General features: G+C 43.7%; 3 protein-coding genes across 8 annotated transcripts; 1 reads left to right on the top strand and 2 right to left on the bottom strand.

Annotated features, from left to right (window-relative positions):
• Positions 1-2,006: 2,006 nt before the first annotated feature.
• cytl1 (cytokine like 1) lies at positions 2,007-4,307 on the bottom strand. The gene is made up of 4 exons (XM_086198823.1): positions 3,904-4,307; positions 3,761-3,805; positions 2,927-3,073; positions 2,007-2,793 (listed from the first exon to the last, which is right to left on the bottom strand). Exons 1-4 carry the CDS (start codon positions 4,048-4,050, stop codon positions 2,692-2,694), a joined length of 441 nt encoding a protein of 146 aa, XP_086054949.1. The 5' UTR covers positions 4,051-4,307; the 3' UTR covers positions 2,007-2,691.
• Positions 4,308-4,399: 92 nt separating this feature from the next.
• On the bottom strand, positions 4,400-16,836 carry LOC147267771 (limbin-like). Of its 3 annotated transcripts, none has more exons than XM_086198816.1 (24): positions 16,579-16,836; positions 16,365-16,495; positions 16,197-16,269; positions 15,931-16,112; positions 15,577-15,633; positions 15,263-15,449; positions 15,034-15,134; positions 14,873-14,938; positions 14,593-14,727; positions 13,758-13,897; positions 12,830-13,154; positions 12,220-12,459; positions 11,518-11,693; positions 11,260-11,419; positions 10,975-11,151; positions 9,909-10,201; positions 9,202-9,376; positions 8,653-8,796; positions 8,339-8,566; positions 8,009-8,241; positions 7,829-7,916; positions 7,480-7,655; positions 5,557-5,658; positions 4,404-5,353 (listed from the first exon to the last, which is right to left on the bottom strand). In XM_086198816.1, the coding sequence occupies exons 4-24, from the start codon at positions 16,084-16,086 to the stop codon at positions 4,933-4,935; spliced, it is 3,780 nt and encodes a 1,259-aa protein (XP_086054942.1). In that variant the 5' UTR covers positions 16,087-16,112; positions 16,197-16,269; positions 16,365-16,495; positions 16,579-16,836; the 3' UTR covers positions 4,404-4,932. The 3 variants fall into 3 exon arrangements, with proteins under 3 accessions (XP_086054941.1, XP_086054942.1, XP_086054943.1); XM_086198817.1 differs by having other exon boundaries at positions 16,719-16,786; XM_086198815.1 differs by having other exon boundaries at positions 4,400-5,353; positions 16,365-16,836.
• Positions 16,837-17,087: 251 nt separating this feature from the next.
• evc (EvC ciliary complex subunit 1) lies at positions 17,088-27,719 on the top strand. Of its 4 annotated transcripts, none has more exons than XM_086198819.1 (20): positions 17,088-17,470; positions 17,577-17,690; positions 17,927-18,013; positions 19,333-19,556; positions 19,659-19,743; positions 21,060-21,158; positions 21,320-21,448; positions 21,528-21,686; positions 21,779-21,995; positions 22,691-22,839; positions 24,630-24,728; positions 24,817-25,029; positions 25,106-25,215; positions 25,323-25,524; positions 25,654-25,878; positions 25,964-26,099; positions 26,314-26,416; positions 26,975-27,101; positions 27,263-27,359; positions 27,425-27,719. In XM_086198819.1, the coding sequence occupies exons 1-20, from the start codon at positions 17,291-17,293 to the stop codon at positions 27,571-27,573; spliced, it is 2,904 nt and encodes a 967-aa protein (XP_086054945.1). In that variant the 5' UTR covers positions 17,088-17,290; the 3' UTR covers positions 27,574-27,719. The 4 variants fall into 4 exon arrangements, with proteins under 4 accessions (XP_086054945.1, XP_086054946.1, XP_086054947.1 ...); XM_086198820.1 differs by having other exon boundaries at positions 27,428-27,719; XM_086198821.1 differs by having other exon boundaries at positions 17,577-17,684.
• Positions 27,720-27,886: the final 167 nt, after the last annotated feature.

Raw genomic sequence — 27,886 nt, forward strand, 5'->3', positions numbered from 1 at the left:
AGTCCCCCGCTCCGTGCATGGTGTCCGCTGCTGGAGGGGTTTTATTCCAACACTTATATTAGAGTTCAATATGGATGGTTTGTCCTTTCATTCAAAAGCTCTCAACTGAGATTTTGGCCCATGCCTGGATGTCTAACTTGTGATTGCACTAAGTCTGTATGTGTTGATGGTATTTTTGTGGTTTCAACAAACCCAAAAGTCTTGAGTACCTCCAAAAATTTGTCAGAGACTTTATGAATGTAATCGCTGGTAACATAATTCATGATGGCAAATAATATAAAGTGATTTCTCCTTTTAGTTGTGATGTTCTAGCTTAAGTTTTCATCAAGCAAACTAAGGCATATAATGCATGTTCATTGTGCGATAAATGTCCTTTAGCTAGGGTAGTTAAGATGGTTTTGTATGTTCCCCATTGATTACCTGCATCTCCATGGTCTCAGAGTAACACAGAAGCTCTTTAATTTGTGGCTAAAGCGCAAAATCCCGCCAACAAACCTTCCATCTCAAACTGTAGGAACCATTTCAAGAAAAGTGATAATGTTGCGTTCAGGTACGCCTCATGAATTCAAGTGTTAACATCTTTTATACCATTGTCAGCCTCGACAGCTGATAGTTAAAAGGTTGTCTAAAATTCCATATTTTAGGACAAGTGTTCAGTATTAAGCCGGCCACGCCGTACCTACGCCGTCGATGCAGACCCCTACACAGACCCTACACCTGACGTGCACCTCCAAAAAATCCTGACTACGCATCGCGTCGTGACGTGAAGGTCAAGGACTGTGATTGGTCCACTCAAGAGAAGGTTGCCAAATGCATGAAGAGGTGGAAAAACCTCAGTGACAAATATGATGTCACGAATGCGTCTCCAGAAGAAAATGGCCACAAGAAGTCATGTTTGTCATGTTCAAAGTTTACAGTTTGATTCATGGAAGCACTGGACTTTCTCTTGTAAATAGTTTTGTTTTGGAATTCGACAAGAGCCCCCGAAACTATACAAAGACACAGCCACACCCCCCTAGTGGCTTGGTGGTGAATTGCAGAGCAACGCATTCCCTCGACGCAGAACTTCAAATGCTCAGTGACAGCGTAGGGTCTACGCCGTCGCCGCAACATTGAAGCATTAAACCAAGCTTAAGTCAACACACACACACACTGATGGGCCCTGTGCCCAGGATGGTCTCCACACGTCTGTTTATTTTATCAAATAAGATGGATTTGCCCTTCAAAAGATTCAAAAATAGATTCCAGGAGCAAGACGTTACTCAGACAGAAGACTAAAAGAAATGTCTCCTAGTGTGAAGAAGCCTTTTATAATTAAGACCCATTTATTTCAAATCAGATTTCATGATGAGGAGACGCAACGCATGTCCCATAAAAATGTCCCAACCTGATATCTGGAAATTGTTCCTCATTGGTTCAGAAAAACAACAACAAATAAATGAACACAGATTTTTCAACTCAAGCCACAAGGCGTGTTCGACATAACCACTTTCTCACATGTAGTAAACACAGTCCTGCCAGCAGACGGCAGCAGAAGCCATAAATTAAATCCCAGAGAAAGATTGTTTCCTGTTAGCTGATGGCTCATAAAACCAAACACTGGATGCTCAATAGTGGGAAGATTAGTCCAGGAAGCTGCGTTACCACGTGAGTTCATATTCCAGCTCGTGTTTTCATCCAGACCATCAGGGGGACTTAGGAGTGAAGCTTCCATGCTGCTCACTCACAGCTGATCAGTCACACAATGAGGACACAGCCATGTTTAGTTTGCTTTACAGTGAAAATGGATATGATTCAAACAACGGTTACTCAAAATAAAGCTGTATTTTCTTCTATCAAGGAGTGTCAAACATGATTATGGATCAACAGCAGTGAAACTGCATCACTGAAGTAAATAAAAGGGCATACAAATGACTAGTTTTGCCTCCCTGGCGTGTGTGTGTTTCCCAGAAGCAACGGTCGTGTTTGGTTTCCATTTGGAAAATAAATCAAGAGAAACATTAAAAAGGTACACAGAGGGAAGGTTTATTACAAAAAAACAAAAAACACATATTGTCAGGAAGTAAATCTAAAAACAGGCAGAAGATGATACTTGAGAAAACAGGGATGTTTTTAAAACGGTGATGACCGTGCAACTATTTATAAGCCATGGAAACATTAAAGTGTTGGCTTCAGTACAAGCAGCAGCACTTCTTTGGTCCAAAACAAAACACAGTGCCAGCAGTGACATTTCTTATATAACAGCATGTTCTACGTTTTACAGAATGTTGTATAGTGCTCCTTCAAGACATATTAGTCAGAGCAAAGGTTATGGCAACACACCGGTTTCTCTTAATGACACACAAACCTTTGATCAGCCCTGGTAAGCAAGCAGCCGTTAAGCCCGACTCACAAGCATTTCTTATTGGTTTATTATTACAAGGTTTTCATCGGCATGGTTGGCATTCAGCAAATTTCCTGTGGAAAGTTCTGCACTACTTGCTGGAATGTAACCACACATGTCCACTAACATGAGACTGCAGCTAACACAGACCAACTACATAGGACGTGAGGCGGCGCTGAGTGTGTCGCTGAAACCATACGATGCATCTATTTGGTTGCGAAGCCTGGTGTTTATGGTGCATACAGGATTTTCCTTCTTGTGTGTGTTGTTACGCATGTTACATGAACATGTGTCATCTAGCGTGTCGCTTATCTCTCCTCTTGCAGCAGTTGGAGTCTGTCCTCTGCATAGTGGGGGCTGCTGTGTCCAGTATCAATGGCCTCGCAGTCGTCTGTGAAAAACACTAGGTCCTGCCAAAGCAACAAAAGGACATGCGGTCACGCCACCATGAAGCTTGAAAACAAGTCCTTAAGCTACACACACACACACACACACACACACACACACACACACACACATTGCAGATGTTTGAGATGCGCTTACTCTGTAGCAAATTCTTGTGATGATGGTGTACAAGTTCTGGATTTTACGCTTCAGCAGGACCATTCTGGGACGTTCTCTGCAGTACTGGTTGGGATGGTTCAGCACCACGTACAGGAAGTCACGCAGCTTAGTTGTGACGCACGAGTTCTGGAGAGACACAACTTTTTAAAGTATTCACCCTCTAGGGAACTCTTCTCTGACACTACAGAGGCGAGCTCAGGTATATGCTCATGATTTAAGGTGCTTTTTTCTTTTGCCTAAACATGCAGATGATAATAACCTGCAAAGTTCATGCAGAGAGGAAAAAAAAACAAAACACTGTGGCTAAAGGTAATTAATTCATGTCCACAACATAAACCTTGTTCCCTCAGTTTAACATTTTCAGCAGTTTCAACATATAATAGACAAATGTTGCCTCAAATTTGTTATTTTGCGGGAACTACTTTGTTTCCCCAAATTGTGAGAACAAGTTATATTTTGTGGCTACAAATACGCCAAATCCATGGAAAAAGTGTTCTCTTAAGGCCACCAATTAACTAAATGGACTTGAGAAGAAATGATTCAGTTTGTCCTGTGGCCTCAAAATCCTGTTTTCCTCTTTGTTCTCCTCTCCATGGCCGCTCCAGGACTCTGTAGAGTGCAGTACATCCAATTTGTCACATAAATTTCACAAATAGATTCGCAATTTTGCATTCATCGAGCTCATTTGTTCATTTCGGCATCACACATATTTCAAATAATGACACAGATGATTGGCGGAAAATATAAGTAGAAAGGATGAGTGCAAGTTTTCTACCCCCCCACAGACTCGGCACTGCTCTGTGTTAAACTTACATGCACATCGAGGAAGATGGTGGGGAGGATCTCAGCGCAGGGTTTCTGCCAATGCAACCAACACTCGTTAGAACACACAAAACAGTCGAGGGCTCGTCTTTGACCGCTGGAAGCGACAATGCAACAGAGGTGAAGGCGCGTACCATGCGGTGGTATGTGTGGATCTTGTCCAGCAGAACCATCACTTCTTTGCTGAGGCCGAGCGCTCTGGAGTAGCAGGTCGGAGGCGCGCACTCGCACAGCCGCAACAAGTTGAGGACACACAGCAGAGAAGCGAGTCCGAGCCTCATGGCGGGTGATAGTCTGCTTTGACTTCACTTGACTGTTTCGAGCTGCTGCTACAATCTACCGCGTCTCGAATAGTAACGAGGAGGACTCACCGCAGTTAAAAGGATGGAGCGGTAGAAAAAAAAAAAACGATGGAGGATGACGTGGAAGCGCAGCAAGGCTGAGGAAAACATTTGGGGTCCGGTGTTGTGTTTTGGAGCGCAAGTAGATGTTGTGCTCCTGCGTGTGCACGATGAATCCCCTCCTGCTGAGAGCCCCGCCAGCACGTCTTGTTTTGTTGGTTGGGATGATTTGTAAAGTGAGAATTAAGAATCAGCCTCCATTATTATCTGTGGAAATGGAACTTCTATGAGTCACACACAAGAAAGTCGAACTTGAAGGGAAAGTGTGAGGTTCGTGTGTATTTTGAATTTGAACAGGAGTATATTTGCACATGTGGAGTGAAGAGAGGCGAGGGCTGCACCAAACCACAAACCCTCCGATGGGGCCCCAACGTGCAATAAAATGAACTCAGCAGAACATTTGCTGTGCTTCATCTTTTGCTCTATCACCCAGATATTTAAAAAAACAAAAAACAAAACTACAATTCATTAATCAGGATTTCAAAACATGTCGGTATCTCAGTGGACTACTGCCCCATTTCATAAAAACAGCACCCGGACCATCTGTGCGATGTTGTAAATCATACTGTTTACGACCAGTTGAAGCTCGAGTGCAAAGAAATCATTCTGGAAACAGTTAAAGTCAGCTGCCTTTACTTAAAAACAAAGCTGAATGCTACATAAAAGCACAGGATTTTCTTTACAGCATAGCTGTGTTTCTTCTTTTTATTTGGGGTGTTGACGGTCGTCGTGGAGGCAGGAAAACGTAAATGTTTGTACATCTCAAGGTAAATGTGTTGGAGCCACTGAACATTTCTTCAGGTTGAGGAAATTCCTCTTCCTTCTTGTCTTGGTTGAACAAACACTGTTCAGTGATTCAGGTGGATCCCGAAACACAAACAGCCTTTCTCCGGTCGCCTGGCTGACCAAGTCCATGCTGGCAGAGGCTGACATCACGGCTTCCACCGCTGAGGGGTGTAATGTTTCATTCACTGCCTCCATCACCCCTCCAGGGGTAGTGTGGCTGTGCTGCTGTCTAACAGTGTTTTCAGTCACGGCTGATAGATAAACAGGCTGTCGGGCTTTGGTAAAACTCTCCTCCTTTGCTTTCTCTTCAACCAGCTGTGGTGCAACATCTCTTGGAACAGGGAGACGGGATCTGGGAAGCAGTTTTTCCATCAGGCTTTGCCTCTTCTCCTGGAGTCTGGGCGATTTGGAGGACAAAGGAGCTGTTGTTAGTGAGGCGGCAGTATTTGTGTGCATGTGGTCAGTTTCACGATGAAAGGCATATTTCACTTCAGTAACAGACTTGGCTGTGACATTGATACGACTTCGTCTCCATGATGGTGAGACATGAAGTCGTGATGTGGCATCTGGTAGTGAAACAAAGGAATGTGCTGAACTCACCTCTCTCCTTCCGTAGAGCAGCTCGGTGTATTTAGGATGCTTTGGTGCACCACGTCTTCCCGCAGTTTGACGGGGAGGCCTCGATCGGACCCCACGGAGCACCTGCTCAACGACATTTTATCAAGATTATGAAGCCTGCGACTCGAACCTCTGTAGGAGACGGTGGCCTCGATTTTTTATTTCCAGTTTCCACACAAAGAGGTTTGTTCCCTTTTCCATGTTTTGTATGACAAACCTGCAAATCCATAGACAGACTGAAAACCTTGACTTCTAATTTTAAGAAAGGCCCAGAAACATAAAGCTGCAAAAAAAAAAAAAAAAACAGCCCCTCGTGCTTCAGTTAAATGTAATCACTACCTTGTTCAAATATGCAGCTGACTGATGTGGGCAGGTAATGCTGCGCGTACACTTAAGGATTTGAGCGGGTGTCAGATCCAATTTTTGAGCTGTGCGATTTGCCGTCAGCCCGAATTTCAGCTGTATCGGGCGTTTATTTCCTCCCAGCTGCTCCTGACCACCATCTGTATGGACGTCAGATAGACTGGTTGGCCTCTGTCAATTCGTGTTAGTGAAAAACGCCACATCAGAGCAGACATGGAGGCCCGATTGACGTGTCCTTCTCTCCCCATCAAGACCTCAACAGCTCGTTCAACGTCTTCTTCAAGGTGTAAACATCTTCCCCAGAGCTTTAATCCAGAGGCTGTGCAGCTTGAGCCATTTTTTTTTTTGGTGTTACATCGCAAGTGATCTGCTTTTGTAGTGGGATTTGAATTGAACAACTCGGTTGTTTAGTGCGTGTCCACCTTAAGAGATAAAACAAACGGGCGCTGTATTTGTTGGCCATTAGATCCAGCCCAGTCAGTCCATTCAACATCGACTAGAAAACTAGTTCATTTGTGTCTGCAATCATCTGAAGTGCTAAGAGAACGGCCCTCTACAGGAATGGCTGAGCAGAAGCACACGAGCAAGAGAAGAGAAACGCATCTTTCCTTCTTTCACCTCTCGTTCAGCTCCAATCTAAGGAGACCTCATGCATGAGACATAATTCACCAGTACTGGGAGCCAAACTCAGCAGGGGCCAGATGTGATTAAATGACAAGTGAAACCATCTTCATCTTGGCTGGGGAAGCACACCCGTGCTCTGACGGTTCTTTATTGAAGTTTCAGACAATGCTTGGCCGTTTCTGCCAGCTTTATTTTCTCGATGACTTCACTAAACTGCTCTCTTCAACCACAGACCTTGAATTGCTTTCCTTTGGCTGCTTGCTTGGGAATTTCCTTTTTTTCCCCTTCGTTTTTTTTTTTTTTTTTAAGAGATTTATCTTTTTTTTTTTTTACAGTTTTCTCACAGTTTTTGGAGTTTGCAACAGTACATGCAATTTTAAAGGTCAAATGGCACGAATACGACCTAATGCCAAGTAAAACTACAACTACGACCACGATTGTAAAGTATTAAACAAAACCCTGTTGTCATTTACATCCAAGTAAATCCTCTTCTAAACCCGACAGAGATGAACGGCCGTCCACTGTGACACGGTCCCTGGCACGCAGGTAACCGCAATCAAGAATCTAAAGTGTTCATGTTTCTCTCAGAGGATTTGTGTGTTTCTGTCTTCAGTTCAGGGCTCGGATGTGGCTATAAATAGAAAATGAATTCAGAGGAAACGTGCATTTGTAATAACACTAAAAGTATGATGATTCAAACATTTTCACGTTAAATTATTCACGTGTTTCATTTTGGAATGTTGTATGTTTGTGTGTGCTGATTTTGTGTCTATAGATGGAGAATTTGTCTATCTTGAAGCTACTTTATCCCTTTTTCAATTGCCCCTTGGGGAAAACTAAAGTTATTTGAATTAAATGAAACTGAATAATCCAACCCTTCTCTGTACGTGGTAGTCAGACAGTGACTGCGGCGCTTACCCCACATGCTCCTGCTCAGCAGTCGATGAAACGGGCTGCTGTTTGGGGCAGAGGGCATCCGTGATGGAGAGAAGTTCACTTTCGGGCATTGTTGGGAGGAGAAGACGCAGGGCCTCCAGGAGAACCTCAACCGATACCCGACTCTGTTTAACCAGCTGAGACGCAAACCCCAGGTCCTGAGATGAGGAGGAGACACCATACAGAATGAAGCAGGAAATCAGCGTAATGTACGTCAAGGACTAATATACTTGTGCTTGCGTGCACACAGAACTACAGATAGGATGACACTGCACTTTCCATGACATTAATGCGATTATAGGAAGTATAACTGGAAAATTCTCGATTAGACCTGGTCACAGTTGGCATAAAATCTCTTCAGCTCCATTTGTTCTTTCAAGTCTTCCATGGCCTGATTGTTGGCAGTCAGCTCTTGAGACCTAAAAGCAGTTTCAACATGGTAACATTTAAAAGGCCAGTGTGAACCTCCATTCATTCCTGCTCTGGAGACAGAACTGACACAAAGGCCCACCTCTCAGCCACCAGTGTGAAGACATGATCACACTTGTAAAGAGCCTCGTGGAGGATGGACGACATTCGGCCATCCTGCTGCAGCTGGAACATTCTCTCCTCCTCACTGACCTCCTCTCCCTCAGAGTCTTCTCTGTGTGTGAGGGTGGACTTGAGTCGGGGCTGAGCCATGTTTTCCACGCCGTCCAGCTCTCCCATCTCCGCCTGAAGCTGGTTTTCAGCTTCCTCGAGGCCCTGCAGCAGAGAGTCGTACTCACGCTTGAATAACAAGACAGTTTGAAGCGAATTATGTGTCTCAACAGAGCAACACTTGAAGCTCAGCAGCTCCTACCGAGCAGTAACTCTGTATACTTTGGGCCATGTCTTGTCTCTGCAGGCTCTTCTTCTCCCTGAGGTGATAAATCAACAGGTTGTGCAAAGTGAGCATGGCTCTGGAGGTCTGCAAGACCTTGGTCCTCCTCTCAGCCTTCTGGTAGTGAATGGCAGCCATCTGCATCGCCAGGCTGTCTGCCTGAGAGCGCAAATCATCCTCTCGCTCCCTCCCCATCTCCTCCAGCACCTGAGAAATTAGGAACGCATGCACCTCAGTTGCAGAGAAAGTCATCTACAACATGTCGTGATCAACTGAACTTCTTCCTCCTTTACCTTGTTTAGAATGCTGCTCTCAATCTCCTTCTCCTTCTCAAACAGTTGAATCCTGTCTTTGAGCTTTTTCTGGAAAACACCCAGGTCACATGCGTCTGTTTTCTGACTGGCCTCGCTGGATTTCCCCTTGGATTGCGGATTCATCTGCAAAAAACATAATGTCCATCGGGTGGTTTCGAAATGACTTCAGGCATGCTGTTGTGATGTGATTAGAAATGAAACCACTCTGTGCGCACACTCATCCAGCTGCCAGACAATTGAGGCTGATTGCAGTGTGGTTTGCACTTGTGGTCACCATTCACCGTCTCTCATTTGAGAAAACATTAAATGTGCCATTATCTCCTGCTGTAGTTTAATTCATGTGGGCTCTTCCTTTTAAATTACATTCAGAACTATACGGCGAGGAAATTTAAAACAGAATGTCTTGACATCAAATATAGAACGTTGGAAAACTCATACGAAAACCAGGGAAAGGAATACTTCGAACTTTCATGAGCAGTTACCGAGAGTACATAAAAGCTCATTTCAATAAAAGTGCGATGTGTTCACCATCTGTTGCTCGCTGTCCTTTCTCCAAGCGGCCAAGGCAGTGTGGAGTTTAGCTCGTGAGATTGCGTGGGGCAGCACCAGGCAGTGATCCATCACAGACAGACACTTCTGGAACTCCAGCTTCATCCTCAGCCTCTCGTCTTCAGACAGCGTCAGCTGGGACGAGCACAGACACCTGAGCGCAAAACAGACAAATAAGACTGACGGATAACAGCCTGTGTGAGGAGAGTGTGTGTATTGCTGAAGCCTCTTCAGTCTCACTGTAAGAGGACGCCGGTTCTCATCAAAAATGCATGGTGAAAATGCATGTGGTTAGTTGAGCATGAAACCAGCACCACTAAACCCTCCATGTCTACATCCATCTGAACATCAGTTGAAGGGCAGTATGTGCCACTGCTCGCGCGTGCTCTCTCTCTCTCTCTCTCTCGTCCTCTTTTAGTGACAGTAAATAAAAACCACATGACTCTTCTCTGGTTACAAAATTTCCCTTTCAGACCGCAATTTATAATGAAATGGAAAAAAAAATGATTTTATTGATGGCCATTATCAAGGCAAACTCAATGGAAAAAGACAGGGCTGGTGTGTGGTGGCAGCAAGCAGCTCTGTCTCTCACACACACACACACACACACACACACACACACACACACACACACACACACACACACAGGCAGGGAGTCACCAGAGTTACAAGACAGTATCACTGACCTGAAGAAAGTCCGACAGTGAGCCCTCAGCTCCCTCTGCTCCTGCAGCTCTCTCTGCATGGCATCCTGCAGGGTTTCCCTGGTGCAGCTGAGGGTGCGAAGGGCTGCCTTGCCTTCCTGGTGCAGCCTCTCTTGGCCCTGCAGGAGAGAGCTCTGTCCAGGTCCTGCCTCTGGTTCCCCTTGTAGCAGGGAACGCTGCAGCCCTGGAGGCAGGAGTGTGAGCAGGGTCTGTGCTGCTGAGGGCTGGATGGCTTTGACCTCTGCGATGGCACTTTGGATCACACGCATGGTCACCTTTACAAGTGTCAGAGGAAGAAGACAGCGAGTGAAATAAAACTCAACCCTTATGTGGGTTTTAAGTTTTCATCAAGGTGACTGGACCACAAATCTTAAAGTGACATTTCATCCAAAATATGCTCACCACCGGATGACTTCAACTCACAAAAATTATTTTTTTTTTCACTACTGCATCACTTCCTCGTTGTCTAAGAGTGCAGAAAGAGCCAGTCACTTACATTTAGCTTGAAGCTAATGGTGCCTCACCGACTCCTAACAACAGCTTAACGGTCTGTTTAAAAACTCTCAAACACATCCTCCTGTATAATCAATGTCTTTTTTATCCAGTCATATGCTCAGTAATCCAGTCGCACTTTGATTTGAAGTACAAACAAAAAAACGTAACCCCTCCTCTTCCACACTCATTCACAGTAGCACAGAATTCACTGGACTAGCTCATTTGTGCTGGTCTGCTCTCGTTCACGACCAAAACAAGAGGGGTTATAGTTTGTTTGTTTTCAGCTCAAATCAAAGTGTTTTTTGGTTACTGAGCATAAGACTGGATGGAGGAGATGAGGATTCAACTGGACGATGTGCTTGAGTCTTTTTAAATGTACATTTCTGGACAGTTTTACTGTTGTTGGTAGTTGGTGGCCAGGGTCACCAGAAGCATCCAATTAAATGGCTCTTTCTGTGATCTGGAGTCACACAGAAGTAATAAAGAGGTTAAAGAAATACCTTTGTGACTTCAAGAGTCCTATTTGCTCTTTAATGTCCTGTGAGTGCAGTACCTTGCGGATGTCAGCAGCAGCTTCCTCATCCAGGTTGTTAATGAGTTCTGCCAGCTCCAAGCTGTGAGCTGTCAGTAAGTTCTGCCAGCAGTGTAGGTGTTGGACCACGTCCGTCATTCCTTCCCGGTCCTTGGACAGACCAGACAGATCCTTCTGTCTCTGCTTGTGGACCCTGAGCTGGACAGAGTAGGAAGTTGTGTTTGCTTATGTTGCCGTACTGATTGGGAGCAGAATTTACACTGTACTGCAGGTGTTATATGGTCCAAACTTAAATACACCCCTCACCAAGTCTGAGATGAGCTCCCTCCTCTTCTTAATCAGCCCACATCGCATAGCTCTCCTCTCTTGGTTTAGAGCCTCATCCAGTCTCTGCCTCACCATCACCAGTTCTGTCTGGGCCTTCTCCTGGAGCTGCTCTATCTGTTCAGCAGACACTGTGCTCCCTCTAGTGGACAAGACAACAGCTTGTCAGTTATTTTCCTTACAGCAGTGTAAAGTAACAGTGAAACTAACTGAAAAATATCATAACACAATGCTTTGAACCTTCTGACGTGAGCAAACCAGCTGTCTAAATTGCTGGAGGTGCTGGTGAAGGTGTCAGAGATGAGACTGTTGAGGCTGTGGAGACTGTGCACCAGGAACTTCCTCTGGGCGTGGCGTTCAGCAAGCATGTAGCGCTGATTGGCCAAGACAACATCCAGTACTTCCTCCAGTTGATCCTGGATAGACAGAGGAGTGCCACAAGATTTGTTTCAGTACAATATCGCCCTCCTATGCAGGCCAATCACCACAAATACATATTGCTGAAAAGAGAAACAATCAAAATGTTATCGTAATATGTCAACGATGTTAAGTTCATTCCAAGAGCAACTAGAAAAACACCTACTTAAAAAGTATGTTATGCAGTTATGACAGTTCCTTAGCAACCTGTGGTGTAGAAGGTAGCAGAGGTACGGAGGGAAAAAAACAAAAAAAACAAATCATAATGCATTTATATGTCAGAGCAGGGATGGTGTGTGTTTTTGTTTTTTTCAAATTATATTCACTTGGGAAAAAAATATAATTCATAAAATAATCATCCATGACACTCCTGTTAATGACAAAAATACTTAAATAATAAAAAGCAGAACAAATTAAAATTAAAAACGTTGATCTCATAGGACCCTGCATCTATTTCACGTACAGCGAACTCAAGTGGCCCATCCCACCAAGCTACGAATCGAAACATCTGCATGTTTTGCTCACCTGACACTCAAAGTATCTGTGCTGTAAACACTTGGCTGAGCTCTTCTCCAACTCGCCCATCTTTGTGGCCTCCTCCAGTTCCTCAGAGAAAATCTTGTGGAGCTCCACCCGACGCCACTCGATGATATGCCTCTGGACCTTCGCTGAGGCCACTTCATGTCGGACCAACAGGATGCGCTGGAGCTGACTCTGGCTCAGCTTGTGCAGCTTCTCCAGGAGGACACTGCACTGGAGGAGCTCCTAGTGATATGGAAATGTGGAGTTACTCTGTGGCCACATGTATCAAGGACCACAAAACCAACAGAAGTCCGCCCACTAGAACTGTCAGGAGACTGTGTGATAGAAAAGGGGTGTGATGCAGCTTTGGTTTGTTTTTCACTCGAAGATGAGAATGTTTCAACATACAATAGAAAGAAATGTAAATCTTTGATTGTCTACAACGTTCTAGAACAATCTTTGGTTGTATGAGAAACACAAAAAAGAGAAGCATCTACAGCCGTACTAGCTGGTCTCTGGTCCTAAACTTAGGCTCAGTAACGGAGCTCAACTCCTCTGTCGGATGCTATAAATAAATAATAATAAAAAAAGCAAATGTCTGCACCATCATTACCTGTTGATCTGCATGCTGACACAGGAGCTCTGCCTGGGTCTTCTCTGCGGCTTGCCTGCAGTGCTCCGCTTCCATCTCTTCACGGGTCTCCAGGTTACACTGACCTGCAAGGGCAGACATGCGGGCCCCTCGCTCCTCTTTCAGCCGACCCTCCATGCCCAGCAGCTGTCCGTGGAGCACGCTAAGCAGCCTCTGCTGGGCCTGGGCGCTGGTGTTGCTGTGGGACTGAAGGCCAGCCAACATGATAGATATCATGTCCTTGTAGATCTGAATCCGGGTGGCCTCTAGGTTGTTGGTGGCATGCAGCAGTGTGGACATTTCCAGGCTAACAGGGACAATATGTTGAGTTATGTATCAAGAAAAAACTTGGGATTTTGCATGTATTTTTCAGAGATAAATAAACATAGCGGGGGCGGCACGTTGGTGCAGTCGTTAGCCTCGGCTCCATCACAGGATCTTTCTGTGTGGAGTCTCCATGTTCTCCCTGTTCCTGTGTGGGTTCTCTCTGGTACTCCAGCTTCCTCCCACAGTCCAAAGACATCAAGAGAGGACGAGGCTGATTGATACTCTAAATTGACCGTAGGTGTGACTGTGAGTGTGAATGGTTGTCTGTCTCTATGTGTTGGTCCTGTGATGGACTGGAGACCTGTCCAGGGTGAACCCCGCCTCTCGCTCAAAGGCTGCTGGGATAGGCTCCAGCCCCCCCCCCCCCCCCGACCCTTAACAGGATAAGAGGTCAAAATGAATGGACGGAAATAAACATAGATTGTCTGAGGTGGATTTGGCAACGTAGGACACCCCTTAATGGTAGTCGTTTCTCTAACACCCACTCGCTCTGACATAAACTGAGGTCTTGGTAGAGATTTTTAAATTATTATTCCATTTGGATACTGAACACATAAGGAATGAAACTGACAGATCTACTTACTTCTCCAAAGCCTGGTTCATGTTCTGGGGATCTTCCAGCACCATGATGTCGACAATCTTATCTTCAAATGCTGCCTCCTCTTTCACTGTCTCACTCATGTCACAGTCTGCGTACTCTGGGTCTGAATCCCCCCGGTTTCTCTGAGGTAAGAAAATACAGCGCCCTATTAAAACCATGTGCAGTTAAACTGGGGCATATCCAATCCATTTAGACTAGTTCTACAAGTTAAGTTAAGATAAGATAAGATAAACGTTATTCATCCTGTAATCGGGAAATTCTCTTGTTACAGCAACATGGAGGGAAAAAGACAGGAAGTAGTCCAAGGACTTAAATAAGATAAACACACAAGTTGAACAAATATACAAAGAGTAGAAAATTAAACAGGATAAGTATATGCACAACTGGCAATTTTGCATCACATTTATATGGATGACAGTACAGATGAAATATTGCAAAACAAAGCTCAGTGCTCAGATAAAAGGACTAATAGAGTCAATATATAATTTGCAGTGAACAGTAGCATCCTGACGGAGGGGAAATGGACAGAGGAGGTGTTTTCCTGTTGAAAAGCCTGACAGCTGATGGGAGGAAGGATCCGCTCCTTCTTGCACTGAGGGTGCAGCAGTCTGCTACTGAAGGAGCTGCTGAGGGACTCCAGTCTCATGCAAGGGTCGGGGCGTGTTGTTAATGATGGACAACACTTTCTGGAGGTATATTATATACTGTATATACATACATATATACATACATAAACACACACACACACACACACACACACACACACACACACACACACACACACACACATTTGCAAGGACTGAAAGCAGCTTCCTACCCTCTGCTGAAGGAGGCTCAGTCTGGTCCTGAGACCAATCAGGTTCGTGGCCAGAAACCCCAACAACAGCAGCACCAAAGTTACCAAGAACCCACCAACAAATCCAGCAAAATGCACACCATGGTTGGGATAAATCTAGAAGAGTTAATGATAGTTGACAAAACTGAAACCATGAAAAGAAATAAGTGAAATTATTCAACCTCCCTCCCTGCAACACATTTCAACAGACACAATAAATGTGTGATTCTTGCAAGCGTATGTTCAAGTGGACACAACTTACCCTGTCAGTGGAATTCACCCTCAATGTTAGATTGGTTCTTAATGGACCGAACATGCTGACATCATTCTGCAGGGTCAAACAACCATTTACATGTTAGGAATGTCCTAAATACTCTAAGAATATCCCTATTTGGTTCAACAATGTGAGGCGAAAATAAATACCTGTGATAAGTTGGAGAAGGTGAGAAAAGCTGGCAGGTCCAGGACTTCACTCTTATGACTTTTTATTTGAGCAGTGTAGTTGACAGTAATTTGAGATCCAGCTGAAAAACCAAAGACAACATCATGTTCACCTTTTGAATATAACACGGGCACAAAATCATTTCACTCAACAGAAGTTAAAACCAGAGCTGTTTGGATTAAAACTCCTCTACATCTTCGCCAGACCTACCGGATAGCGAATCGATGGCAAACGTTTGGTATCCCTTTTCCACAACTCTCCCTTCGGTTCTTAGAGGTACTATTCCAAAAATGGAGTCCCTAATCGCCACCTGAGACAGGTTAGTGCCTCCAACTGGGCTCATGTTGTGAATCTGCAGGAAAAATATCAGCTGGGGGGGATCAGCACCAAGCTTCACCTGGGGGAGGGGGGACATGATTGAGCAGAAGTGTCAATCCTGACATGATCATCCCTCATTGTGCTACAATATCTATTAGGCCTAATATAAGTAGCATGAGTGGAATAAAATGATGGTGCTGATGTACCTTAGCACACTTGTGAAATTTGACCCCGAATGACGATGGAGGCGCCAAACTCTGGACCTGCAGAAGCATGCAGCATGTTAAGTTACTTTCAGGGGTATTTGGTGCAATTTAAAGAAAAGATATGCAATAAAAAAAAAAAAGCTATTGAGGTAATTTCACGAAATTTAATGTCCACTTTACCCCAGGAAGAATGTCTTTTTTTATGTCAAAACCACACTGTGGACACGGGGTAGTAAAATGTTATTAAGCACATGAGACTGAAAAAAAACCCGCTGCATTGAACTGCATATACCGTCATGCATGTATTGTATTGTGCTTAGTTGCATTTCATGTCCTAATAAATCAAAGCCACACCTGAGGAAGAGTGAGTCCGGGGTTGTATCTGGTGAGTGTGCTCCGGCGGCCTCGAAGGTGAAATATGTCTGACATGACGCTGAATGAGGAGTAAAAGGAGTGTCCCCAGGGTCCGGAGGAGGAGGATGAAGAGAGGGGCCTTTCTGCTGAAAACATGGTCCGCCCGCATATGTCCAATGTGCCTGGCAGGTTATATAGAAGTGATCGAGCAGCAAAGTTATAAAGACTGAAACTGGGAATAAATAAGCACAAACGAGCAGACATACCGCGTCCCTGCAGGCCTGAGGATGTTCCGCCACTGTCATGTTGGGGTTCACGGAGCCTAGAAAGCCTCTGAACCTGGTTAGAAATATTAGAGCCGCATATTCATTGCACATCTACAAACTCAAGATCACCTTACACTGCCGGTCACTTGTAACAGTGCCTGTACTCACGCCATGGTTCCCCGAGAAATGATGTGATGTTGGGTACAAGGACGCATCCCGGAATGTGCCGTGGCAGCAGGGTCCCACAGGCGTTTCACGGCGGGTAACATCGTAACACCAACACGACACTTGAATATTGACTAAAAAAGACCATATTATCGTGACTCTCTGCGCGATAAAATATGCTTGAAGCATTCGTTTTTACTTTGTGCTCCACTCTCACCGAGGAGAGCCGCTAGCTAACTTAACCGATGCATTGTTTCGGAGGCAGTCCAGTTGGAATCCGCGACTCAGACATTTCCAGAACTTTTCCATGAGCAATACCAAGTAGGACCGCGGTTTCGTCGCGCAATGACAACTTACTTAGTTATTTTTCAGTGGCAAGACCGGACATCAAAGACACTATTAATCATTTCCAAAAGTTGGGATTCGGGGAGTGACGAGTACCTCCTCCGCCCCCGTTTGTTAAGCGCATCAGAACACTTTGTGCTTCCGGCTATTTCTTTCCAGATTAAAATACCAGAAGCGCCTTTATTTCATGATATAACCGTGATGATTTATAAATATGCCAAATAACAATTAAATTACACAGCTGTGGTTTCCTAGTTTTTTCTGTATCTCCTCCAATATTTTCCTGCACGATATTGTCACATTTTTACGTCAGCAGTTCGTGTACTTTTAGATTGAAACTATTGCCTTCACGGCTTACCAACTCATGAAAACATCCAACTAGCTCTTAGTTTTGTTAAAAAAAAAGTTTTTGCTGCAAGTCGAAAACTATCCACGGGAGTAACCCTGACGAAAAGAAAAAGAAGGAAACATTCAGAAGTCAGGAACTTCACACCGAATTTTCTCATGAATTTTGCTAAATTATGCACCAATAACACGCTAAAATGCGGAGTTTTACCGAGGTCGTGTGACGCGTTCAGGGACGAATGGCAGAGCCAGAACTGATAGCGGGATGCGACACCGATGTGTTGGTCACTTTCGCCGAGTCGTTACACATTTACACCGGGCTGCTGACGGTGGCTACGGTGTGTGGAGGGCTGTCGGGGATATTAGCCGCTGCTCTTCTGTACGTCTTCTGTCTCAAGCCTTTACTTCTGACGAGACAAGTAAGGACCCACACCGTGCAACTCCTCTCCACATCTTCCATGTCTACTTATTAAATATCTGAAGATATTCTTTCTTTCTTTCTCTTTCTTTTTTTTCCCCCACCAGGGTTACAATGCCAGGAGGCTACTGGAACCTGATGATGGGGAACTGGAAAACAACCAAAGTGACTGTGTCAGCAACAGCAGGAAGGAGGCTCCGAGTGGCACAACCAATGTCAGTGTAATAAATCTAACATATACAAAACGAGATTACAGTCGTAGTGTATTGAGTCGGGTTGTAAGGTAAGCCTATACTGCTAAATTGGTGTCAAATAAATGACAATGGCTATCAACTGTCGTTTCCATGGTGCTGGTTGGAACATTTTGACTGTCCAAATGGCATTATGTGTACTTCAATGTCCCATTTTTAATGTTAACTAACTAGTATCATTAACCATGTGTTTACTCATTGACCAGGAGAAGAAGCAGCCTCCCATGAATAGTGATGTGGCAGCATTTGCATCCAGAGCAAAGGTGGTGTACCCCATCAACCAGAAATACAGAGTAAGTCTGTTAGAAGTATTTGAAAAAATCAAAGCTTTTTATGTCTGTATACAATAACAGCAGTATCCTAGCCAGTATTGAGTAGACTAGACTGTAGTTGACACATGGCAATAGCAGAGTACCTAAAGAAAAAATTTGATGCAAGTGTCCAACGGAGATGGCAGATTTTGGCTTTGTGAAACTCGAAATAAGAATCGTAAAAAACAGGCCATGTTTTATCCAGAACTGTTAATGAAACGGCATTAAATGAGATTTGCTGGTTCAAATGAAGGTGGAGGAAGTTCTCACAGAAAGTTACTCTCTCACCGCTTGTAAAACCGTGACCATTTAGTGTCTCTGCTCACTGGAACCTGCCGTCTGCCGAGGTTACCTCAGGGTGAGTGAGACCGAGACAAAGCTTGTAAAACACATCATTAATATACTGCAGAGTTTTTCTCTTACCGCTCTCAGTCACAATGAGTGCTTGTTATATCCGGTGCACGTCTTCGAGTGCTGTGAATTTCGTTTAGGGATGTAAATGTTCTGTTAAATTTGCAGACACAAAACAGAGGTGCAGCAGATTAAACAGAACATTTACCACACAGCTGTTCCACCCTCCCTACCTCTCCTGACAAAAGTAACCAACACACACCTGTTTACGGTCACCTGCCAGGAAAGGGTCTCCCCCAACGGCACCAAATTATTACAGCAGATCTGAAGTGTGAAGTATTCGCCTCAACTGGAACGGTTTTCTGTTTTTAGTGTATCATGGTAGATAAACTAACAGACGTCGTAGAACGTTTGACTCAATCAATGATTTCACAATGCAAATGTTGGGTCTAACGCAAAGGAATGTACAGCAGAGTTTATGGCTGTCAGATGGAGTGTGATGATGAAGATGGTGGTGATGATGATGATGATGAAGCTGCTGCTGTAAACTCAGAGTTTTTGTAAGTTTATGTAAATGCGTGGTTGTAGCCATTATGTGATTGACGTCGGGAATAAGCTTGAAATCTTATGTACAAAGACGTGAACTAAAAAAGTATATTATGAAATGTAATGTTCCTGTCACCATATTTGTTTGTTGTGTTCTGGCTTCAAAGTAGAAAGCATTAAATTAATCCTGACCCTGTATCAATCAGTTCTTTAAAATGTTTTTCACAGCTGGTTTCATTGATTGAATCAAAAAAATAGCTGCGTGAATTCTACATATTACTTGATATTGATGATAATGGATGTAAAGCTAGTGAATATATAATTTTTAAAGGTTAAGTTGCTCTAAAAATTGACAGGTCAGCCACTGAAGTGCCATTAAAATATTTCCTCCATGTGTTTGGCAGCCTTTAGCAGATGGAGCCTCCAACCCCTCACTACACGAGTACTCCAAGTTGCCAGTAACTCCAAATGAGGACTCGTCCTCCTCCACAGACGGAGATTCTCTGAGCCAAGAGCAGGACATCGATGACAGCAGCCAGTTTATCTGTTCCTCTCTGGTACCCAAGAGCCTGCAGAACCAGAGTTTCATCAGGGTCTCGCACTACCCTCACACCTTGACTCAAACAGGGTAGGAGCCCCGGGGCAGTCTGAGGGGCAACTCTGAACGGAAAACCGCAACAATGCACCATAGCCGTCCTATAGATAATTCAAAATGTTTGGTACTGTGCAGGTTTAAAGGTAGGATCAGCCTTTACTGTCTGGCTCTGCAGGACACGCAACAGCTTTGCTCTCAACTGCAGGAGGAAAAATATCAGGTGAGTTTCTGTTGTTCTTCTCTCACACATGAAGTAAATGGTACAGTCTAATGGTGTGCAACAGCTCTGCCATCAGTTCTTCCTTTCTCCCTGAAAACTGTAGGAGAGGTTTCATTTTATCCATATCCATATGACGAGGTTGTAGTTTGGTGTTCAGCTGGCCTGAGTTATATTGAGAGGTGGTTCTGATATTTTTGCAAAATGAGAGGAGCAGAAAATCAGAAACACATCACTAAAATGTACTCCACTACAACCCCCCACTATTACTTCAGTTACAAAGTAGAATTATTACCCTGTGACCACATCAAGAAAACTGCAAATGTATTTTCATAGAACCCAATCTCTACAAACAGATTCTGCTCACGAATTCAGAATCTGAAGGTAAGGTAAAGATTTTGTGATCGGAAACATTCTAGTCCCAGATAATTTTAAGAAGAAGCTCGAGACTTATTTCTGTGCTCTTGCTTTTAACTAATTGTTACTACTTTTCCCCACCTTGTATTTATTTTTACTATTGTTGTTTAATATTCTTTTATATTCGATTTTGTTTTATATTTCTGGCCTGTCAGCCCCTTATTTCTAAGCGGTTAGTTTATCTGAGTTTTATTAGGATTTTGACTTTGAGCTGCAATCTCTGTATCAGAGGTGCTGTATAAAGAATTATTATTATAAATATATTATTATGAGTTTTTAATCAGGATTAGTTGACTTACCTTATTGTTCAGTATTTGAGTGAGTTCTGATTTCATGTAAGCGAACAGTCCATGTGGAGCACGTAGGAGACCGACCCATTGGGTGATGTGCAATATTGCGATCCCTTTGCGTCGTATCTGATTCAGATTCAGATTCAGATGACTTTATTTATCCCCGAGGGGCAATTAAAGTACGGTACAACTGAGCAGCATGACATTAAAAAACAATAGAAAAAAAAAGGGACATGACAGCTGATGACAGCTTAGCTTTTCATTGTGTCTGCATTCATATGTGGTAGGTTACATCATCGTCCCTCATAGTCTCTCGTAGAGGCTCCCTTCTCTTATCTCTAGTTGTTAAATTGAACCGTAAACTATAAATGGCAAATAGGAAGGGAGGGTTTGACATCTGCTGGCTACATTCAATGCCCTGAAACTTTCTGCCCAGAGGTTACACATCGCCGCGCCAAGATTATGTAAACACAGCATCGTTTTAGATCATAAGACATCCTAGAGGTGTAGGTAATGAAGTGGTCAGTGAGCGTACATGTCTGTGTTTCTAAAGGTGAAAAATTATAAGTAAGTTCACTCATGAACTCCCATTTTTTTCTCCCTCTTTCTCAGATTTTCCTGCAAATAGTGAAAACGATATTTAGCAGTCGTTTTCCAAAAGACAAAAACGATGCTGATTTGGCCAAGAACATTCTTCACAGCCAGCAGAAGGTGCAGACAAATATTTTCATGTGTTTCACGTTTGTTGTTGGAAACTATATTATCCTTTGTTGCACATATTTGCTCAACTTCTTCCTACAGTTATGGCAGTTTAAGTGACTGCTTGCTAGAAATTGTTGAATCTATTTGAAAGTATATGCTGGTCATTTTAGGAACTGGATGAGCTGAAGAAACAGTTCCCAAAAGGCCATGTTGCCAGCGAGAAGAGTATCGATGCTCCCTGTACTTTAGAAGAAATTGAAAGAGCTCAGAAGGATCTTTTGGAATGCAACCTGCAAATGGTGAGAGTGAGGTGAAAGCCCAGAAAAAAAAAGAAAGTCAAATCAGGTTTTCACAATGTCTGTCTCTTCCTCTTTATAGTCCAAAAGTTTCAGCAGGCAGGTGGAGGAACTGTGCCAGCACCTGCTGAGGAGCAGCATCCTCCCTCCCGAGGAAGCTCAGAGTGTTACTGCCTCTCTTATCCAGGCTCTCCTGTCAGTGGAGAATCACCTCATGAAAACACAAGAAGCAGATTTAAAGGTGAGCAGCACAACTTACAATCTGAGGAAATCAGTGGGTTAACAAAAATGTTGCTGTTGTCTTTATGACTGTTCCTCTTTTCCACATCTTAGCGGATCCACCAGAGGCTGTTGTGGTGGGAGGAGCTGACGGGTCTTCTCCAATCCCAGCCAGCCTTGGTAAGGCAAGAGGTGTCACTGAGGCAGAGCTTGATGGCGACGGCAATGGAGCAACTGACAAGCGATGATGTTTTGACCTTTAGCCACATGGAGGAGATCCTTTCAGACATTCAGGGGACTCTGACAGAGGGCCTGCAGCAGTGCATCGAGGGTATGATGCATTAAGTTAAGTTACGTAACAGGAAATGGTAAAAATTCTTCCCCCTGTGTGGCATTCTTTAACAGGGACTCTTCACTCAACACAGACATGAGAAAAAAATAAGCAAAGTTTGGTTTAAGAAAGGTGATAATGTACATGAAATGATGTGTGTTAAAAAAAAATCCAAATATGTGTTAAATCTCCCGTATCGTTCTCATCAAGTCAGTGTATTCACTTAATGACCGGACATGAAAGTACAGCATCCTGTCATACGTTGACTGGTGGCAGGTAGCAGTGGACAATATCCAGCCTACTTTCCAAACTTCAAATGACTTGCTGTCTCTAAATAGACTCATTTATAGGAATCCTGTTCAACTTCTTTATTAAGGCCAGGTTCCTTCAGGACAGCACTGAATATCATGTCTGCACCTCTAATTGTTCAGCAGCATCTTTCAATGTAACACTTAAATTTCACTGACCCCCACTGTGGAATTACTAGCTAGGCGTTTTGTGTGTGTACTTACCTGTTGTATTTATGCTAAACACCTATGAAGAACAGGACGATGAAGAACAATCATTTGAAAAAAAAAAGAAAAAAGGAGTGATTTATCGACTTACATCAATTAACAACGGCTTTAGGCACTGCTTTATTTGTGTTCATCCTCAACTTGTCAGGCTCATCTTAAAGTTCAACGATCACATTCCAGATTTTGCGAGGAAAACCAGAGAGCTGCTGACTGAAAAGTGCAGCAAACTGGAGTCCAAGCAAAAGAAGCTTCAGAGGAGCCAGGCCAAGGAGAAGAGCCGCGTCCTGGAAACCAGACAGACTCACAGTGACCTTCAGCAGCTCACACAGGTCAGAATACTTAGGAGCGCTGATGACTGTTGCGTAATAAGTAGGTGAAGCAACTGGCTGTTAATTCATTTTGAGGTGTGATAATGCAGTCATGAGACCTTGCGGTTTCTGCTTTGAAACTCACTTCTCTGCTACGGCTGGTTTCATATTAGAGGCGTCAATCTTCATCGGCTTCATAGTTCCTTTCATCGGTCAGTAACTCCATTCTCGATGCATGTCATTATGTCGTGTTCTACACTTTTCTGTATTGTATTTAGCTACTTCATCATTAACTAAAAGAAGCTGTTTCTGCATAAAGTGCTCTGACAAATCAGATTACAACATTGTAATATAGTAATATTAAAACTGGTACTACTACTACTACTACTACTAAGCTGCTACTGTAAAGTCAGTGGTTCACACTAGCACAAGATATTTTAATTTCTTATCTATGGCATAGAAAACAAGGTTAGATACTGCGCTTTTTCTTGTCGAAGCATTTATGTGTGAGAGATTTGGCAGTGTTTATTAGACGTAAACAGAAGAAATGCAAAGTGGTTGATATAGTTCTTTTAGCATAACATTCGCTTTGTACCACTAACAATTGCATCATGACATTCACCATGATGAAATACAACTGTCAGAAAAGTCTTTGTCAAAGTACCTTCATCTTTAATTGTGCGTGCAGAAATTCAAGTAATTGATAACTCTGCAGTTTTAAGGAACATGCTGACTCAGCTCAGGTCTCTTCTATCATGGACAATGTTCCCCAATTCCTGGAGCGCAGACAGGATGTCCCGCTGTGAGCCCTGCTCTGACCTGAGTACCAGAGCTCTAAGGTCTGCATCAAGAGGGGACTGCAGTAGTCCAGATCTGCATTCACTCAAACTGCCTTTTCATTCAAAGCTATGAGAGAATGGAAGAGGCTCCCTAGTCAGTATAAGAAAATAACAAATTATCTTAGTTTCAACCATGATGTTAAACAAGGCCTCCTGAGTAACCAGCATTGCCAGTCAGTGAGCCTGAGGTGGTGCATATAAGTGATCGTGTGGTTCAGTATGCTACATATGCTCTGACTATGTTAACCCCTCTGATTACTGTCACTGGGATAAAACACTGTCCAATTACCTTATAGTTTTTTGTATTTGTGTTTGTGATGTGGTGTGTTTGTGGTGTGGTGTGCCCAATGATTACCGATGGAAATTAGCTGTGGACTAAAGCTGGTGCACACATCTTTTTATTCTCTGTGAAGAATTAATGTATTTTTTTTTTAAGTAGCTAAATATATTAAACTCAGTTTTCACAACTTGGAGAACAATTATTTCCTCTGTTCCTCACATTCAAAGCTCTTCAAGAGCAAGGATCAAGCTACATTGCTAGCTCCCTAGTTTGCTACGTGCGATCAGGATCATCTGCTGCTGGACTACGGGAGGTTTCCAGCAACAGCAGGAGGACGACGGATGATGCTGTGTTTGTTACTCACTCCAAAACTGTGGAAAACAGCAGATATCAGAGAAGTTCACTGCCCCCCATTTACTGTAATCATACGTGTCAATATTAAAGCCCCCCCCCCCCCCCCCAGCTCACCAGAAAGTACACTCTTTATTCAATACTTTAAGTAAGTTTGGACCTCATACATTATATTTTATGAGTCTGGACAAACATGACTGCAAATTGCAAATGACTGGTTGCAGAGTTATGTAACTGATACATTTAACTAACATATAGAAAATTGATTTTCGAAATTCTAAATCTTAAAAGTGAAAGTGGGTTTTTTTGTAACTCCTGAACTGAGGGGACATTTCCTGCAGGTCTACCAGGAGCTGCTGATGAAACACAGACAGCACCTCTCTGACTTGGACCTGCAGCAGGACAACAGGGTGGCTGAGACTGTCTGTAACCTTTGGATGGTAGGAGATCAAATATTGTATCAGGTAATTTGTACATAATTATGTGTGCATGTCCATTATTATTCATATGAAAAATGTTCATCCTCAGAAACTCCGCACCACCTGGTCGAAGAAGCTAGGAGAGCTAGCCAAGGACATCTTTTTCACCTCGGCTCCTGCCCAGTCTTCAATCTCTGCTGAGCACTGTGAGAGGTTGTGGTCCAATCTAGAGCAAGAGATTGTGGCACAGCTGCAGCAGGTGGAGAACACAACCAAACTGCAGCTGGAGGAAATGAGAGCTGAGCTGGATAAAGATCGACAGGTAGACATAGTTTCTAGTTTCCTGCCTCTTATTGCAGGTTGTATTATTCAGCTGTGTCTCATCATTTTCTGTGTAGGTGTGTAGTGAGGAGATGGCTCTGGTCCACACCTGCCTCAGACATCTGAGGGAACAACAGATGAAGATCCTTCACGCCATGGTGGTCAGGCAGAGCTACACACTCGACAGGTGCGACAACACCTACAACTCTAATGACATTAGTCATTTGGCATGTTTAAAAAGTCCAAAAGTGAAGGATCTATTCTCATTCCTTCCATACTGGTCTTTGTTCTCAGCCAAGTGGTGAGGCTGATGGAGAGGAAACACGAGCGCCTGTTGGTGGCAGTGCAGCGGCACTTCATCGTCAGACACTTCTGCCTGCACATGCTGAAAGAGATGAGGCTGTCCAAGCTGAAGGTTCTGTCTCAGACTGACTTCAGAGCCCTGCTACTGAGGGACCCCTCAACCATCCAGTCTAGTGTGGACTCAACTCTTAAGGTGGTCAGACTGCACAGTGATGAATCTGAGAATCCATTCAGAGTTTTTCCTTCTGGTGATTCACCTTCTCATTAATTAAGATGAGGATACTGCACCGTTGAAGATGTTCTTGTGTCATAATGATAACAGAATAGCAGCACCAGTCTGGCAGAGAGGCATCTGGGTCCTGAGAGTCAGCTGGTGGGTCACAGCTTCCACCAGGAGTTCCTGTCGGAGCTGGAAACAGGGACAGAGCTTCTGCAGGGTCATGCTCAGCTGGTGCTAGGTAACGCCCTCAGCCACGCCATCCAGCAGATGATGGAGGTACAATCCACTGAGTCACAAACCTGCTCAAAGCAGGATGATGGCTTGAAGGTATGGAGTGAATCCAGTGTCTGGATTGTGGTTGTCTTCCAAACTCCAAAGTATTTCAGCACTAAAATGTTTGTTTCCTCACTAGCACCACCTGACAGAGGCCGCATCTGAGAGTGTGTATGTGACCAAAGATTCTCTCACTGCGCTGGTCCAGAGCTATTATTCCCAACAACAGGACATTGTCAAAAAACTACAGCAAAATCAGTCAAATATGAACGCTGGTGAGATGACCATAGCACACTTAACTATAACACACATACATATTTTATAAACTCGTGTGTTGGAAAACCCGCTAAGCAACTGCTTGTGTTCATAGAAGGCTTCATGTATTAGTCATGAGTCATCATTGAAGATTTGTAATTCCATTACTTGTATCCTTTATTAATCTATATTAGAAGGATGTGTTCACTTAAGTCTTGACAACCTTCCCTGCAGATGCGAATGACAAGCAAGAAAGTTGCAGCCAGCTGAACAAAGCCTTGCTGAGAGAGCTGGTGAACTGGGGAAGGAAACCCACTTCTGCTGAGTTTCAGCAAAGGTACACGGATACCTGAACTTGAGTATCAGTGAATATAACATCACAATTGGTGTAAAACATGAACAAATACATCGAAAGAATGAAGTCATGGAACTGTCCACTTGGCCTTTTTTTCTGTTGGCCACCATAATTTATGATTGGATATATTGCTTCGTTAGTGACTATGGGCTGTACTCCACTTTCCCATGGCATTATGGGTAAGTTAACAATATAGGGTGGAATAACTCACCATACACTCCAAGAGCAGCACAAATTGGCTAATTCACTGTGCAGTGAATCATAGATTCTAACACAACTTCATTTGTTGGTGCAGTGAAGAAACGGTCTCATGTATGTGAGTAATTAGCCAGAGCTACCTGGGGGGGCGGCAGGATCCTGGGGCTAACTGATGATCTGGTTTCAGACCGATGCATAGACTTGCACTCTCACCCATCTCACATGTTCAGCCAGTATCAAAGACATTTCTGATTCTGGAATAAGTCCGATTCCATTTGTTCCCTGTAAAACACACTAGATAAATAGAGTTAAAAGCTCGTGTTGTGTTTCTGTGTCCCTCAGGGTGGAACTCCACAAAAGGAGGGTGCTGGAGCAGTGTGAACTAGAACAGGAGATGATGTGTGAGGACCTGAGGAAGAGGAAAGTAGCACAGGATAAAACCATAGAAAGGGTCAATGGAGAGCTGCTGGTTAGTATGCTTGAGCCATTTGGACTTTAGATAATATTGTTACTCATCCTATTAATTCATGTCATTCCAACCGCCTGCACTATTTAATAGCGGTACAAATGTAAACACCTGTGAGCTTTTACATGCATTTTCTGTTAGCACTGTGTTGTGATGTCCAATAGGAGGCAGAAGAAAGCTTCATAACTGAGCTGGCAGCCTTGGCCCGGGTTTCTCTCCACAGTCCAGATGCAGAACCCAGCGATGAGGAGGAAAATTCTGGTAAGAGTATGAAATTACGTGTATGTGTCTCAAGTGTCCACTCTCCTTCATCATGTCCCATTCAGCAGGTGATGTCAGTGCTACCATTCTGGACCTAATAGCCCGGAATCCGGCATTGGATCCAGCCTTGAATCCATCACTTACTCCGACTGTTGTAACTCCCACTGTAAAACCAACAAAGAAGAAAAAGAAGAGAGATTCTCATCTGAGTTAAAACGTTCACACGGTCGTGTTTAGTCATGCAGAGTGTTGTCTTTTACGAGAAAGAAAACTCTTGTTTTGAACTTTTTGCTTTTAAAGACTTTTTCTAGCAATGTTGAATGAAGAGTGACCTATTTTTTATGCCACGTCTCTTCAAATAAAGTCATGTAATGAAAACTGAGCACAGCAGAATATCTTTTGACCACATTATTAATGTTTGTTCCCTCTTTCAGCTGGTTGATAGAGCTGCCGTGCTGCAGGCCTGATTGTTATGACACAACCACGTTGCTCTTCATACCGCAGTTCATCCACTGCATTGATTCCCT

Source organism: Aulostomus chinensis, chromosome 3 (genome assembly GCF_037954235.1).
Source record: "Aulostomus chinensis isolate RoL2024-O1b breed Wild chromosome 3, RoL_Achi_v1.0, whole genome shotgun sequence".
NCBI classification, from domain to species: domain Eukaryota; kingdom Metazoa; phylum Chordata; class Actinopteri; order Syngnathiformes; family Aulostomidae; genus Aulostomus; species Aulostomus chinensis.

What these genes read in the sequence shown, in the direction of transcription:
- cytl1 (XM_086198823.1), bottom strand. Translation starts at nt 4,050, where the DNA reads ATGAGGCTCGGACTCGCTTCTCTGCTGTGTGTCCTCAACTTGTTGCGG. An exon ending in CCATCTTCCTCGATGTGCAT is followed by an intron (nt 3,074 to 3,760) that starts GTAAGTTTAACA and finishes GTGTCTCTCCAG; the next exon opens with AACTCGTGCGTCACAACTAA. An exon ending in TCACAAGAATTTGCTACAGA is followed by an intron (nt 2,794 to 2,926) that starts GTAAGCGCATCT and finishes TTGCTTTGGCAG; the next exon opens with GACCTAGTGTTTTTCACAGA.
- LOC147267771 (XM_086198815.1), bottom strand. Translation starts at nt 16,550, where the DNA reads ATGCTTCAAGCATATTTTATCGCGCAGAGAGTCACGATAATATGGTCT. An exon ending in GTCAGCATGCAGATCAACAG is followed by an intron (nt 12,460 to 12,829) that starts GTAATGATGGTG and finishes CCATATCACTAG; the next exon opens with GAGCTCCTCCAGTGCAGTGT. An exon ending in TGCTCTACGGAAGGAGAGAG is followed by an intron (nt 5,354 to 5,556) that starts GTGAGTTCAGCA and finishes CAAATCGCCCAG; the next exon opens with ACTCCAGGAGAAGAGGCAAA.
- evc (XM_086198819.1), top strand. Translation starts at nt 17,291, where the DNA reads ATGGCAGAGCCAGAACTGATAGCGGGATGCGACACCGATGTGTTGGTC. An exon ending in GTGGCACAACCAATGTCAGT is followed by an intron (nt 17,691 to 17,926) that starts GTAATAAATCTA and finishes CTCATTGACCAG; the next exon opens with GAGAAGAAGCAGCCTCCCAT. An exon ending in TCAGTCAAATATGAACGCTG is followed by an intron (nt 26,100 to 26,313) that starts GTGAGATGACCA and finishes CCTTCCCTGCAG; the next exon opens with ATGCGAATGACAAGCAAGAA.